General features: G+C 35.7%; 1 protein-coding gene across 1 annotated transcript in view; it reads left to right on the top strand.

Moving 5' to 3' along the window:
- The window catches only part of TUSC3 (tumor suppressor candidate 3), a 92,922-nt gene that overhangs the window by 55,824 nt on the left and 22,236 nt on the right, over nucleotides 1-14,862 (top strand). Inside the window, exon 6 of the mRNA XM_009335199.1 lies at nucleotides 10,891-10,954. Coding sequence (XP_009333474.1) covers nucleotides 10,891-10,954 — 64 coding nt within the window. The remainder of the gene's footprint in view (nucleotides 1-10,890; nucleotides 10,955-14,862) is intronic.

Raw genomic sequence — 14,862 nt, 5'->3', positions numbered from 1 at the left:
TGGTTTTGTTACTATAAAAAAAAAATCCTGAAATACAAATAACTGAAAGCAAATACATTACTATACGTATGACTTGTCCCTTATTGGCAGCTGTAGCTCCATTCCCTTGTGTTCGTATTTTGCCAATTAGTTGTCAATCTCCTCTCAAGAATAATCCAGTGTTTACAAAAAGGTGTAATTTGAAAGGGGATCAGAGACCCACAGTTGTACTCAAGAAATAAACTTTTTAATTCATGAATCTGTTAGTTTGTACAGTGTTTGCTCAGATACCTCTTTCTAAAGTAAGTGTTAAGGTTCATAAATTGATGTACAGGCTGTGCTTCAGATGGTACTAAAAATTACTTTGGCAAGAAAGACTACCATGGTTTTCCTCTCTGGCATGTATCTAACTACTCAATCATATAGACTAATTTTTCATGCTCAATTTTGCATGCCTGGTCATGCCTGCCTAGTTTGTCTCACCTTCCTAGTTAATTAACATTTAAAAACCAGCATTCCAAATATACAAATATTTTCCCTGTACTCGACAAGTTTCTCTGCTATTGCAAATCCAAAAAATGACTTAACCTACTATGGAACTTGCAGTTAGTGGTCATCTGTGAAACCTGTAGTTGAAATAACTTAATATATATTTCTGAACTCTGTGTGGCTGAATTAGAGGCAGCATCCAATTTACTTGGAGTAGGTAACTACATCAAACACAGGATTATTCTCGTATTCTCCTGTTTTTGTTAATTGGATTGTGGCTTTGGGGTAATTTGGGGTTTATACCTCCCCTAGCTTCTGCTACAAAGTAAACTTTTTTGTTTGTGTTTTTCACAGTTGTTTGAATTCAGCAAAGTCTATTTTGGAGTTAGTTTCGTAGTAAAGCCTCTCTTTCTTCACTTCTGCTTCCAGCACTAGCATTCAGGTCAAACTATCTTTTTTGCTTCATAGTTTGGAAACCAATTGAAAGAACACTTTGAAATTTCAAAAGACAAAATATTGTAGGTCCTGACTAAGAAATTAAAAACATCTCTGAGTTCATAAATATTACCCGAAGGTATAGGTTATTGTGGTGAAAGCTATATCCAAAATGGCTGTAATTTCTTTGTCAAAAGAAAATGTTGCTACAGACCCAGAAAAGAAATGGGAAACGTAAAGGTATAGATATTTTCTGGATATCTACAATCATATGACACTTCACAAGCCTGAGATTCTAAACCATAATTTAGATAACAGCAACAAAATGAGCTTGGCTGGATGGCTATTTCAGCTCTTCCATCTCTATAATCTATAAGGAAAACTTTCTTTGAGTCTACTATATGGTAGCTATCTTCCCTGTGTTACACCATGACTAGTCTTTGTCAGCACACCAATGGTGTGAAGATCATCATACTTCCACACTATCTTGGACAAAAGGATTCAGGAGATGGGGTGGGGAAGAAGAGTTCCCACCCCACAACTTGCCAAGGGGAAAAGTAAAGGTATTTAACCATGGTCTTACCTGATTGTCTGGACTTGTGTCATCAGTGCTGCCTAATCCCTATATCGAAAGTAATTATAGGTATATGGCAGTGTCTAGGTGAATATTTTACCTTTGGCTATTATTTTTTTAAAACAGAAAAAAAAAAAGCTAAATGACCAGTGAGCTATATCCCATATTGTCTTTCGTGTCAGAATGAGGGCAAAAAGTGCAGGGGTATTTTAGAGTTCAGAAAATAGTTCTTGTTAACAATGTGTTTGTATTTTTAGGGGAATGCTGTTCATGAAAAACATCTCAAAATCTCTTTTGTTTCCTAGTTAGAAGTAGTATAGTTTGGCTTCCATGTGTTAAGCAAGCAGTCCGTACTCCAAAACAACTATTAACAGTTGAACTTCAATTGCAGCTTCTCTTTCATTAGAATCACTGATTTGGTTCTCTGGCTGTAATGAAATGTGTAGGAATGTCAGTTTTCTCCGAGATTTTTTGCTCTTTTCTAAGTGCATTAAAAAGTTGTCACATTGTTAATCAAAACATCACAGTTGCAAAAATTTCCTTTCCTTAGGCAGCTAGGCTAAGCTCTGTCATGTAAACTTCCCGAAACTACCAGAATGCTGTTTCAGAGATCCTGGAAATCATACCTTCATCTCTGTTAAAGTCTCTCATGTGGGTACTGTGTGTTGTAATGCCCATTAAGAGGGAAGAGATTTGTTGCATGCCAATCTATTAGGTAACTAAGTGCTATAAGGGTAGCAATGTTTTATTCCTAATGAGAGGTTAAATTCCATTTTTTTACTGAAACCCACAAAGTAATGATTCATCGCAGGATTGCTGTATCTTCTGTCTTCTTATTATTTAGTAATTAATAAATGTGGGAGGAGTCCCTCAGAATAAATTCTTATTCAGCCGGTTGTATCAAAGCCTTTGTATAGCTGAGCAGAGTGTTCGCAGTTTCTGGATTTGTGAGATCACCTCTACTAACTAATTCCTTTGACAGCACTTCTAGTCACCCTAAATAATGCAGTACAGCTATAAAAACTGTCTAGGGACAGCCAAAGCACCAGCATAAACTGGGATTTGTATACTATTTTAAATTATACCAACTACCCTTTCCAGCCAGCTAGTCTGCAAAAGTAGGCAGCATTTCTCCACTTCTGCTTTAGGGCTGGGAACCCAGATCATATTCCGTGCTGGGTGCCAGATGGACTTTGTGGAAGGCAGCCAGCACAGCCTCTTTCAGCCAGCCAGTCCTGTGGAAACTGGCGGCTGTCTCTGGACTCTGGTTTGGTTTGGCACAACGGTGAACGTAGCGGTGAGCTCATGGAAGATGTAACTCATATTCATTGAATTGATATATGAGTGAATTAGGGAGTCTGTATGAGATTGTCATGTGTATCTGTATTATATAAATTTTTAAAACAACATTAAATATTTCTTAAATAGGGTAAAATTTGTCCATAGCTATTAAACTCTCCCATCAAAAGTGGCTGATATGTTTTATGGTCATCTTTAGTAAGTGGGAGTCTGAACACCTGCACTAACTGTTACACCACGGATGCTGAGACAGGTGTAAATACATGGAGTTTTATTTGTGTGGCCCAATGTTGATTTTCTAGATTATCCTACTACTTTTTCAGTGAAGCGCTTGAGTGTAAGCTGAACAAAATCACTAAAAGTACATAGTCACCATCTCTAGTAATTCTGTCTATTTCTCACCATTTTGTGTGTGCACCTTAGCTGTTTTCTTAATCCTGGTCTTATTGGCCTGTAACTGAGCTGGATTGGATTTCATGTAGAGACATAGCTTAGAGTGATTGCTTGCTAGGAATACAATAAATGAAATTTTTACCAGTGACATTCTGTTGGCTTATATTTGAGTTGGAGATGTTCATAGAGCTAATAACCGTCTAAAAAAAGTGTTTCTTTCAAGTGGGTTAGTGCTAAACTAAAATGTTCCTGTTTCATTGTTAAATAAAATGAAGATCCCTGAAAAAACTACTGGCTTAAATAGCTGGCTGCACATTTCTTCCTATAGTCATATATGGTCTTCATTTTGCCAGATACACAAATTCATTAATTCAGGATTTCTGTTAGCAGTAAGTGAGTTTAGATTTGTGTTTAATACTACATTAAATTTTGAAGCAGTTAAGCATCATTTGCAGATATGCGCTTTTATAACTGGGTATCTACAATAAAAGAATATCTACAATAAAAGAAATTGCCCTATTAAACACTTGCACATTATCCTAACTGTTGGAAATTAATAGGTGATTAGAATAGTCAGAGGTTTCTGAGCTGTTTAGTAAATGAACTGGAGTCAAGACATTTTGTATTTCTTTAGCTTTTGAGATGTTACTTCATATATTATTATACAGAAGTATATATAAATATAAATTACTCAGTTTGGGTGTTAAGTTCTTTAAAGTAAACTCATACCCACGTTACATCCCCCATCTAAAAAAACGGTTTAAAATGATTTTGGCAAGTCGTGTCCATACGCTAACAGATATTCTAAGTTGGTAGCCTGGTAGTTGTGAGACTACCAGGAGTTGGTAGTCTCACACATGTGAACAACTTGGGCCCAAAACAGCATCATCTCATGTTTTTCACATCAGTGGTCATGATAAGGGCTTTTGAGGGCTGGCTGCTACAGGGAAAATAGGCTACTGTCATGTACTATCCCCAGCAGATAATAGTATCTCCTATGATGGAAAGAAAACAGGGAATTACATTAGGTTTCTATTTTCAGATTTTCACAGACCTGCCTAGGCTAATAACTTCATATGAAGTCCCCTATTGGGTTCTTAAGCAAGTTAAAACTCTGATCTGCCTGGATGAACTGAACAGACTATTGTGTAGTAATCAAATAAGCATATTTGGAGAGCATTGCTTCAAGTGAAGCTATGTGAAACTATGCTGTTCTTCAGAAAACATAATACTTAAACAGGTGTAAAAGAGTCAAGAGTCTGAACGCTAGGGTTTTTTGAGCTGCGTAAGATTTTATTCTAAAACTTGCTGGGTAGCGTGCTGCTTTTGAAGTGTTACATAGTTAACATGGAAAAAAACTTGTCTGGAGAAATATGCATATGATCATGAAAACATGCAATAACACATTAAATTAATATATCTTGGTGTTTGGTCTTGAAGTGTTTGATTTACTGAATGAACTATTTGTTCTCCATAACTTGTTTAACCTTCTTCTGAATTCACACTTACAATGGTTAAGGTGTATAAATGGTATTGTGAGAGAATGTTCTAGAACTTTTGCTTTTTAAACACTTAAATACCGATGAAAGTCATGCTACTCCTGAACATTAATTTGAAAACATAAAACTGATGTGATAAAGAATGTTGTGGGCTCCTTTTTTCCCCTCTAAATCAAGAGAAAAGAACAAATTCTTAATAGCTAATATATGTTCTTGGCAAAATTGATGGACTTTAATTGAAGTAGGCTATTCTGAAGGCTTAATCATAATTAAGTGATCCATGGCTTTCCATAATGTTCCTCTCTATGATGAATTTTGCCCTGAATTTTCATGTAGTAAAGAAAGACAAATTAATAGCATTTATCCTATTGGTGTGGAATTTGTAACTCTCTTTGGGGGCAGTTAACTAGTGTGTTGCTTCACCCCTTTCCACATATATTAGCTTGAATTTGGCCTGTTGTCTCCTCCAGGGGGTAGTCTCCATCTAGAGGTTTCCTCAACATGCAATCCAAATTCAGCTTATCATTAAGAAGGGTAATTATTATCAAAATTATCTGCTTTTCATGGTTTCCAATACACTTTTAGATGTGTGTCACGTCTTGTAAACTCAGGACAAGTTCTTTCTTAGTTATCCAAAATGATAATACTTCACGAAGTAGCTTTGTATGGTATGCTATTACTAAGCCCAACTCAATTTAATCCGGTCCCTCCACCCCAGCATCCGTCATTCACATACTCTAAAAAATAAACATCATTAGGTTTATTTTAGGAAACAGTACTGGAGTACCTGAAATCACGTTTCAATTTTGATATTGGGTACTCCACAAGTTAATTGTATTGCCTTAAGAATTAACATATAACTCAGAGAGGCCTTCTTTCAAATTACTTTGTTTTATTTTGAAAGAGTGCAGATTACACTTAAGTATTTTACTGAACCATGACAACTATCACTCTTGAAGGGAAATCACGAGCATATGCTGTATTTAGGGAAATTTAAAAATATATTACATTGTTGTTATCCTTGAGTATCCTAGTGAGGGATTATATATATATGTGCCATCTGCAGTTCAATAACACTAAATATTTAAGGAGTTAACGAATAGTAGATAAATATTTAACACAGCTTTGTAGAAATTTGCATGCATTGAACAATTGTTTGTCACTGCCAAAGAAAATGGCCTGATTTGGGGACATGATTATTTCAGTTAGCAACTCAAATTGCTTCTGTGGAACCAGACCTGTGATAGGAGAATGTTAAAATTGGAATAGCACCCGTTGTTCAAAGTGTGAGTCACTCATGCTTTGGTTCCCCTATCAGTCCCACCAGCGTGGCATTTGCTGTTGCATCCACTGTGTGGCTGCGGTAATTGTGTGGCTTTACAGCTCTTCTGCTCAAACCGTGGTTGCATCTCTTCCGACAGACTTTAGCTTTGCATCTTACATGGTACTCCCTCTTGATGCCTCTAAAATTAAAGGGAAATACTGAGTTTATTAATGAATTTATTTAAAGCATTTGCCTAGAGCATTTGCAGCCAGATAGACTTCACAGAGCTTGCAAATATTAAATGGATTTAGTGTCAAAAAGTAGAAAAGATAGCAAAACCAGAAATCTTACTTCTCGGTCCCTTAATAGTTTGTACCCTCAAATAAAATTTCATGAGAATATGCACCTTGCATGTAGGTCATTCAGCTATCTTATAGAGGGAAAGAAGTAGTATGAAAATAAAGAAACCTCACGTGATCAGATCCTTTATTTTGGTTATATGGATATAATTTCAAGAGCTTTACCCAATTAAAAGCTGCTGTGGAACCACAAAAAAGTATGGCGAAAACTGATTGCAGACTGTTGAAAGGCTAATTTGTCAAAATTCCTTAAAAAAATACTGTCTTTAAATGTATTCTATTTTAGGTAAGTATGAGCCACAGATGGCCATGAATTTCAAAATTTCATGAGTCAATGGTTATTGCAGTGTACAAAACTGGTGTGTGGGGGTACATTTGCATAAAGATGTATCTGTACAAATATAATCTATGTCTCGAGTGGCCTCACAGTGTCATCATACACCTGTAGGGACAGACACAAGGACAAATGCCACACAGTTCTCTCTATTCGTTCTTCAAGAACAGCTGCCATCATTTTTGCATTAAGTACGGGCCTTCTGTCTTCTGAAAACTTCTACTCTGATTATTGTCTGTTTAGAATGTAGATCTGAAAGTTCACTGCAGAAAAAACACACCCTGTAATTCCTTCGTGAAGTGGTTATGATCCATTCCTCATTAGAAATGGGGTGAGGTACTGTTGTAAACTCAGGTGATTCACATTATATTGTCGAATGCAAATTATTTCGGTTATCCTTCATCACTGGAACAGTCTCTCCCATTCTTCACTTCTTCACTACCATCGCTCTGACTGGCCCACAGCTGTGAACGACACACACCATGCTGCCATTTCAAGTATTTGGAGAACAATGACATGGAGAAGCAATTTGAGGAGTTTATTGATCACACAGTTAGATTTATTAGTAGGTAACTTTAAATAATAATCTATCTAAGGACATTTGTAATAAAGAAGTTATCAACTGAAATTATTTGAATTTTTTTTTAAGACAATACCAGACAGTAAATATCTGCCTTATTTACCATTTTAACTAACTTGCCTTTCAACTAGTGTACTCTCTCTCTAAGTTAACCTGAAATCTCTTGCCCTCTCAAATAAAGATGAAGCTTGGTTTTTTTCATTTGAGGTGGCTACTCACTTTGCTTTTATCCATTTCTGTCCCCTCTCTGGGGACAGAGCAGTAGTTAATGATTGTCTCTTACTAGCTTTTTAATGTACACATAATGTTTCCAGAACTAAATCAAAGAACTTCCACTTCCTTGCAAGCTAAAGGCTATGCCTTTAGCAACTCACATTTAAAGAAATATAGTTACAACATTAATCCCTATGAGACATTTAGCCAGAAATTCATATTCATCAGCTAGTTTTCAAATTACAGTCTCTGATTCAGGTCTTCTAGGCAAGTTTTGTTTGTTTCAGGTTTCGGTATGTTTGGTTTTGGTTGGTTCAAGTTTCAGCATTTGCAAATAAACTGTATCTAGTCCACGGTTTTTTCTTTATACTGAGTATCAGGTGGTAGCTAGGACTCTATCTGTCACCTAATTAATAGTGATAATAATATCTTTGTTTTCATGATTTTGTCTTCTTAAGGACTTAATGTTTTGAGAGACTGGTCTGGCGATGCCTTTCGTACCTTGAAAGCTTCTCAAACAGCTCCAGGAAAAGCCTCAAGTGAAAAAATCCTGAGACAAATATACATATTTTACATCATGCAATAAATCTAATTTGGGAATTTAACGAACAGGCAAGCAAAGATTTCTGATTGAGAATGTCTTTCCAATAGCCTTTTTATATCATTGTGATACCAACCCTGCTAGCAGATTAGATCAAATCACCATACCACTGCTGTAACATATAAAAACTTGCCTTCTCAGGTAGACAGGACTAATAATCTAATTAGTTTTAGAGCTTTTAGTCTTTGTGTTGTTTCAGCTTTGCAGTTTAAGTAGTCTACATGTACAGCATTGCAAACTGGGTTTACCTGTTGCGAACTCTAATCATCCTCAGATTGAGAATTTTTCAGTCAATTTTTCAAGTATGAATAACTAATGAAAAATTATGCTTGAAATTTTCAGAGTTGAGAGCATATTTGCTGGCATTTTTAAAAACATCATCAATGTACGGGTTTGACAGCTAGATAGTTATGAAACTGTCCTGTTTCATTAACAAAATTCTTTGTAGTTATTTGATAGTCCCAAGTGAAACCAGAAGTCAGACGAACTTTAGTGATATTTTTAAACAAAGTTACTATGCTGGGTGATGACGACTAGCACCTAAAATGTGATTCCTCCCCAGTGTGGGACAGATTTATGTCATCAGAAGCAGTAGCATAAAATTTACTTTTTTTGGAGGTGAGACTCTTCCTCCCTATTAGGAAAAAGCTAAACAATTGAATGTCGGTAAACTATTTTGAGGAAAGGAATGATTTCTCTATATAGTCTCTGCATATGTATGTGTTTATGTACATATTTTGGATTCTGTTCCTTCAATGGTGTTATGGTGAATTAAATTGCTACCATAAAGAGAAAGAGAAAAATAATTACCTTTAAGAAAGTGTAAAGCATATCAATAAAAATGACATCTCTCATCTAAATGTTTTACAAACACAGAAAGCATTTATAGTCTTAGGAGTCATGTGACAACCAGTTTTGTTAATCGGTGATAATAATGTTATCTCTTCAACATAGAGTGTATTTCTTTAGTTCCCAATGTGCATTTTTACACAATTTAGCATGTGTGTAGAGAAAGAATAGTAAGGATTATGTATAAATGCATATAGGTACTTAATAACTAAATAGTGCTACTAGACCCTGTTACTCTTTTCTGATGAAAGGCCCGTTTTTAATTTCAGTTCACATTGTATTAACAAATAAAGTATATATTGTAATCATTGTAAGCTTTAGACTATAACTTGGTGCTATGATTGTGAGAAGAAATAGATGTTTACCATTTGTTAGGCACACTTGAATCCAGATCCTGCGAGCGTATATGTATGCCTACGTATATATATATTGCTTTAGCTGCATGAGAAATAATGACAGAGGGTCACTATTCGCAGGACTGTGGTCACAACTGAGTCAGAGTACACAATCTATTAAGTGTTTTAACTTAATTATTAATTTTTGTTAGTGTGAAATAGTCCTATTGCCTTCCTTTGTTTTGCATATGTGTGTGTGTACATAGCCTTAGTAAGATTCAGAAGGGGCCCTGCAAAAAATCAAGAAATACAGATTGGCTCGTCGTCATATCATACTGTAATGAGATATTCTTATGAGATCAGTGATTTTTATCTTGTTAAACAAAAGATGTCTTCTTTGAGAGATGGAATCTTTAGATACATGAAGTTCTTGCCTAGTTTAGCTTTGAATTGGTTATTTGAATGAGAATAACATAATGGAATTTTGAAAACAATAGATAACCATCTACTGAGTAAAAACTTTTATCATATCTTATGAACTGCATGTTTTGACAGTGCATCAACCAGAATCTAACCAGTGTGGATGAAGGCATTCTTTTGTATGCTGAAGCATCAGAGTATTTAAAATCTGAATTGTTCTGAATTTTTACAAGGATGGTATTCAGGCAGAATTATTCAGAGTAAAATGAATTAAAGCAAAGCGTATGAGTTAAAAAATAGACAAACTAACAAAATCCTGAATCCATAAGGAGAGCAAAAAGTTTCCTTTTTCTTTACCTTAATAGGAGTGAGCATTTTTCTTTTTATTTAATTGGGGTGAAAATTGTATCTATGCCTAAGAAGAATACATATAAATAATACTTTGAGAACATAGATATATTTAATTTCACATAGAATAGTATGACAAGCTATACTCGATGTTTGTAATTGATGTAGTAGAGGAAGAGAATCTCCCTCATTTTGTGCGTTTGCAGTCCTTCAAAGTTTTGCTTCCTTTTTTGCTATCATAGCTAGTTAACAATACACACTAACAACTTCTGAATAATATGCTATATGTTCTTGATAATAAATGTACAGAATGAGCCCATTAACAATAATTATTTGGGAGGAAAAAAGTAGACTATTACTTTTACTAATTAACAACTGTGATTGCATTTACTACAATTCCATATAAACAAGACATTTTATGAATTAGGATTTTTTATGGACACAATTGTACCTTCTTGGAGACAGATAGAATAGACTTAGTGTGAAGAAACTTCACTCAATCTGAGTAAGACTAAAGTAGAATGATTTTTTAAAGGCAAGGTTCAGTTTTCACTTTTGTAAAAACCGTGCTGAGGCTTGTCCTTGATTTCATCACCTCCCTTTTCAAAAATTATATCTCCTGAGCAAATAAATGCATGTTCTTTATTCCACACTAGCAGCAGTGTGAAAAAGAGTCCAGCATAATGCACTCGTGTATGAAACATTACATTCACTGTATATATGTGCTTTGCCTAAATTGCTGTTTTTAACACTTTTTACTAAACATACATACATAAACTGTGCTGTTAACTTGTCGCTGTTTCTGTCTGTATTTTTTTCTGCAAAACAGGCTTTATTTTGATTCTCACATATCCAATTGTGCCATTTTCAATGGATTTATTTGTTTTAAAGAGGATTGGTTTTTATTTTTATTTTACAGAGTTACATACATGGAAGCAGTCAGGCTCAGTTTGTTGCAGAATCACATATCATTCTTCTGCTGAGTATCCTTCAAACTGGTGATGACTAGAAAAAAAGCAAGCTGAGGCACAGTGTGCTGTTAAATAAAATTGCTCTGACAGTGAATATCATTGAACTTTTGAGCAGGTATTGTATTTTGGCTTACTTACTATATGTTTAAGTAAATAGTCAATGTTGCTATTTACTGCCAAGTAAAGCTGGCATTACTTTTCACTAATATGTACCTTGTTATCTCCTTTGTTACTCTTATGCCTGGTTACTAATCTTAATGTTTTTCCTTTCAGTGTTATCTTTTAAGTAGCAGAAACTAATTTTCTTCTCTTTATTATAAAAGTTAAAAATTTGATGTTAAAAATTATTTTATTTCTTTTAATAGACAAGGAAAGCATACTGAAATTTACTAATCATGCATGAAGATGATTTGTCCTCCAGTAGTCTTTGGGTTTGGGTTTTTTTTCCACCTAATCTAAACAGTTTATTACTACTTCTTGAAACAAATAACCCAATCCCATTCATTCTGACCGTCTCCTCACAGAAAGACTCTGAGACCTACTTTTACTCTTTCATTCTTTCTGAGTCAAAGCAAGGTCTTTTTTTTTTTTTCTTCTGAATATGTCTCAATAATCTGTAAGACAAACTCATACGCTATCTGGTTTCTTTAAACCTTGCTTCTAATCAGCTTTGTTCATTGAGTGAAAACTCTAGTCACCATTAACCACTATTAAAATACAGTTGTTCCATCACAAATACCTTCCTCTAAGGAGAACAAGAGGAAGAAAATAACATTTCCCAATTTGAAGTAACATCCAGATCTCAGAGTTTGATGATCATAGCTACTCTCTTGTTCTCTCCCTGAAGTTATGTTGGCTTAGATCCTGCCCTTCCTCTGGCTTCCCTGTCTACCCTCATCTTTGGCATTTACTATCCAAAGAGAACACTGTCATTGCATCGTTTTGCCTCGTTACATTCATTCACCTGATATTAATTTTGCTACCTGTGAAACCTTATTTGCTCTGTAAATAGCCATTACAAATTTAATTTCAAAGTTATGACCATATTTTGCAGAGTAAATGCACTATTCACAGTTCAACTGGAATACTGTGTCCAGTTCTGGGTCCCCTAGTACAGGAAAGGTGCAGACTTACTTGAGCAAGTCCAGCAAAGGGCCACAATGATGATGAAGGGACTGGAGCATCTCTCCTATGAGGAGAGGCTGAGGGAGCTAGGACTGTTTAAGCTGGAGAAGAGAAGGCTCTCAGGGGGATCTTGTCAATGTCTATAGATAACTCATGGGAGGGAATGAAGAAGGAGACAGACTTTCTTTGTAGTGCCCTCTGACAGGACAAGAGTGGGCCCAAATTGAAAAACAGGAAATTCAGTCTGAAGGCAAGAAGACAATTCTTACTGTGAGGGCGGTAAACTCTGGAACAGGTTGCCTAGAGGGGCTGTAGAGTCTCCATCTGTGAAGATACTCAAAACCCGACTGGACACGGTTCTGGGCAACCTGCTCTAGCAGGTTGCTTGAGCAGAGGCGTTGGATTAGATGATCTCAAGAGGTCCCTTCCAATCTGTGATTCTGTCAGTTCTCCAGGTTTTATATCGTACCCTAATTAATGTTGTTTCAAAATCACATTGTATTCATTAAAGTTTTGGAAGCACATTTATTTGTTCATTATTTCTAAATTTGGGCTTTTTCTTGGGAAGAGAGAGTTAAAGATAAATAGCTTTACCTGAAAACTGCCAAGTCAAAACTCAGTGATTATTAATTTAATTGCTACATTTTTTTTAAAGTACACAGAGACAGCTGTTATGTTTCAGATCAAAAGTTTCTTGTATAATAGACAGTATGCATCTCATTAGTGTCACCTTTATGCTTTCTTTTGTATAGCCACAATTTATTTTTTAATGTTTTCTGCTTTTCCCAAACTGCCGCAATTTAAACAAATCTGTTATCTAAAACAAATCCTGTTGGCTGCTTGAGAATGGTAAAAGTAAACCCAAAAAACAGCTAAGATTAACAATAAACAAAACTTTTGTTCATTACATATTTTGTTTGACTCAGGCATGAAAGTGATATCTTTTTGTTGGCAGAGACTGTCTTTAAACTGGGAAGTTGGCTAACTACATTAAAGCAGCTGGCTGAAAGATCCTTTCAGTGAGGTTGTTCATTGCCACTTGCAAAAAGAATTCTCTAAGGTTTCATTTCATGGCTCAACACTGTTGAGCTGAGTTTTTGGTCACACAAATTTTACAAGTGACATGAAATCTTGACAGATTTTAACAGTTATGCATGAAAGAATTAATGTTTCTTTATCCTTTCAGTATTGCTAGTAATTATTAGCTGCTTCATTGTTTCTTCATTATTTGTTTATCCAAGAAACATTGATAGAAAATGTGGGAATTAGAAAAAAAGTATGCCAGATTGATATACAGTAGTACATTCATTTTATCCTTTAAAGTTTAAAAGATGCACTGAATTTTAAAACAAGACATTACTATGCTGGTACATGCTTCATTTGGTTCTTCTTTTCACTTTGTAGTAGTAAGAGCAAGGACAAGGTTGTCACTTCTTGCTAGATGTTGAAATGTTGTGTTTCTCTATAAAGTGAATTTATAATACCTGTGATGAGAAAATATGAATTTCCATTGCATTTCTGTACTTGCTTTTAGATAGTGATTCTACCCAGTCTGCTAGATGATTTCCATATAAAGATCTGCTGGTTTTTCCAGAGCTGTAGCTATATAATTAGGACATGGGTAAGAAGGACTTGTGAAGATGTCAGATATTCAGTTTTAATTATATTATAAAGCAACATTAAATTCAGTAAAATCTATACAGTGTTACTGATTACATACTAGGTGTATGCCCAAAACTTTTATAATATCTTAAACAAGTAGTTTTAGTCCTAATAGATGGTCACTACATCTTAGTAGTACCACAATGGAAGTCACTGTAATAATACAGCATGTACAATGTTGCATCAGTAAAACAATTCTAAACAAAAAAAAGGCATTTTGATTATTTTTGTACTTAATTTTATTTCTATGATATGTTTTCTAACAGCCAAAATACTGATACTGCATTTAGCAGCAGATCAGACTAGCTGAAATGGGTTAGATTTAACACTTTTTGAAGACATTAAAAACTCACGCTAAGCAAGCTCCTCAGAACAAGGAGGCATTCTTTCATTTCCAAAGTCCCAAACCAGGTTCTGTTTCATTTTGAGGCTCCTTAGAGGTGGCTGATGGGGGCCATCTTACCGAGTCCAGAGTATCTTATACAGTGGGTGAAGTTTCCTTTTAGAAATTGAAGAAAAAAAATCACCATATTTCACCATAGACCTTGTTGAATTCCAGGCTGCAGAATAGTAAATACAAATTTGAGTAGACTTTTAAAAACTGAGTGTGGTGGGTTGACCCTGGCTGGACACCAGGTGCCCACCAAAGCCACTCCCCCTCCTCAGCTGGACAGGGGAGAGAAAATATAACAAAAGGCTCGTGGGTCAAGATAAGGACAGGGAGAGATCACTCACCAATTACCGTCACGGGCAAAACAGACTCAACTCAGGGAAATTAATTTAATTTATTGCCAATCAAAATCAGAGTAGGATGATGAGAAATAAAAACTAAATCTTAAAACACCTTCCCCCCCACCCCTCCCTTCTTCCTGGACTTAACTTTACTCCCCAGTTCTCTACCTCCTCCCCACCAGCATCACAGGGAGATGGGGAATGGGGGTTGTGGTCAGTTCATCACACATTATCTCTGCTGCTCCTTCCTCCTCAGGGGGAGGACTCCTCACACTCTTCCCCTGCTCTAGCGTGGGGTCCCTCCCATGGGAGACAGTCCCCCACAAACTTCTCCAATGTGAGTCCTTTCTTTGCGTGCAGTTCTTCACAAACTGCTCCAGCGTGGGTCCCTTCCACGGGGT

The sequence above is a fragment of the Pygoscelis adeliae genome, unplaced genomic scaffold (assembly GCF_000699105.1).
Source record: "Pygoscelis adeliae isolate BGI_AS28 unplaced genomic scaffold, ASM69910v1 Scaffold21, whole genome shotgun sequence".
Lineage (NCBI taxonomy): Eukaryota > Metazoa > Chordata > Aves > Sphenisciformes > Spheniscidae > Pygoscelis > Pygoscelis adeliae.
The sequence above is the reverse complement of the archived record's forward strand: the minus strand, read 5'-3'. Positions and strand labels throughout refer to the sequence as shown.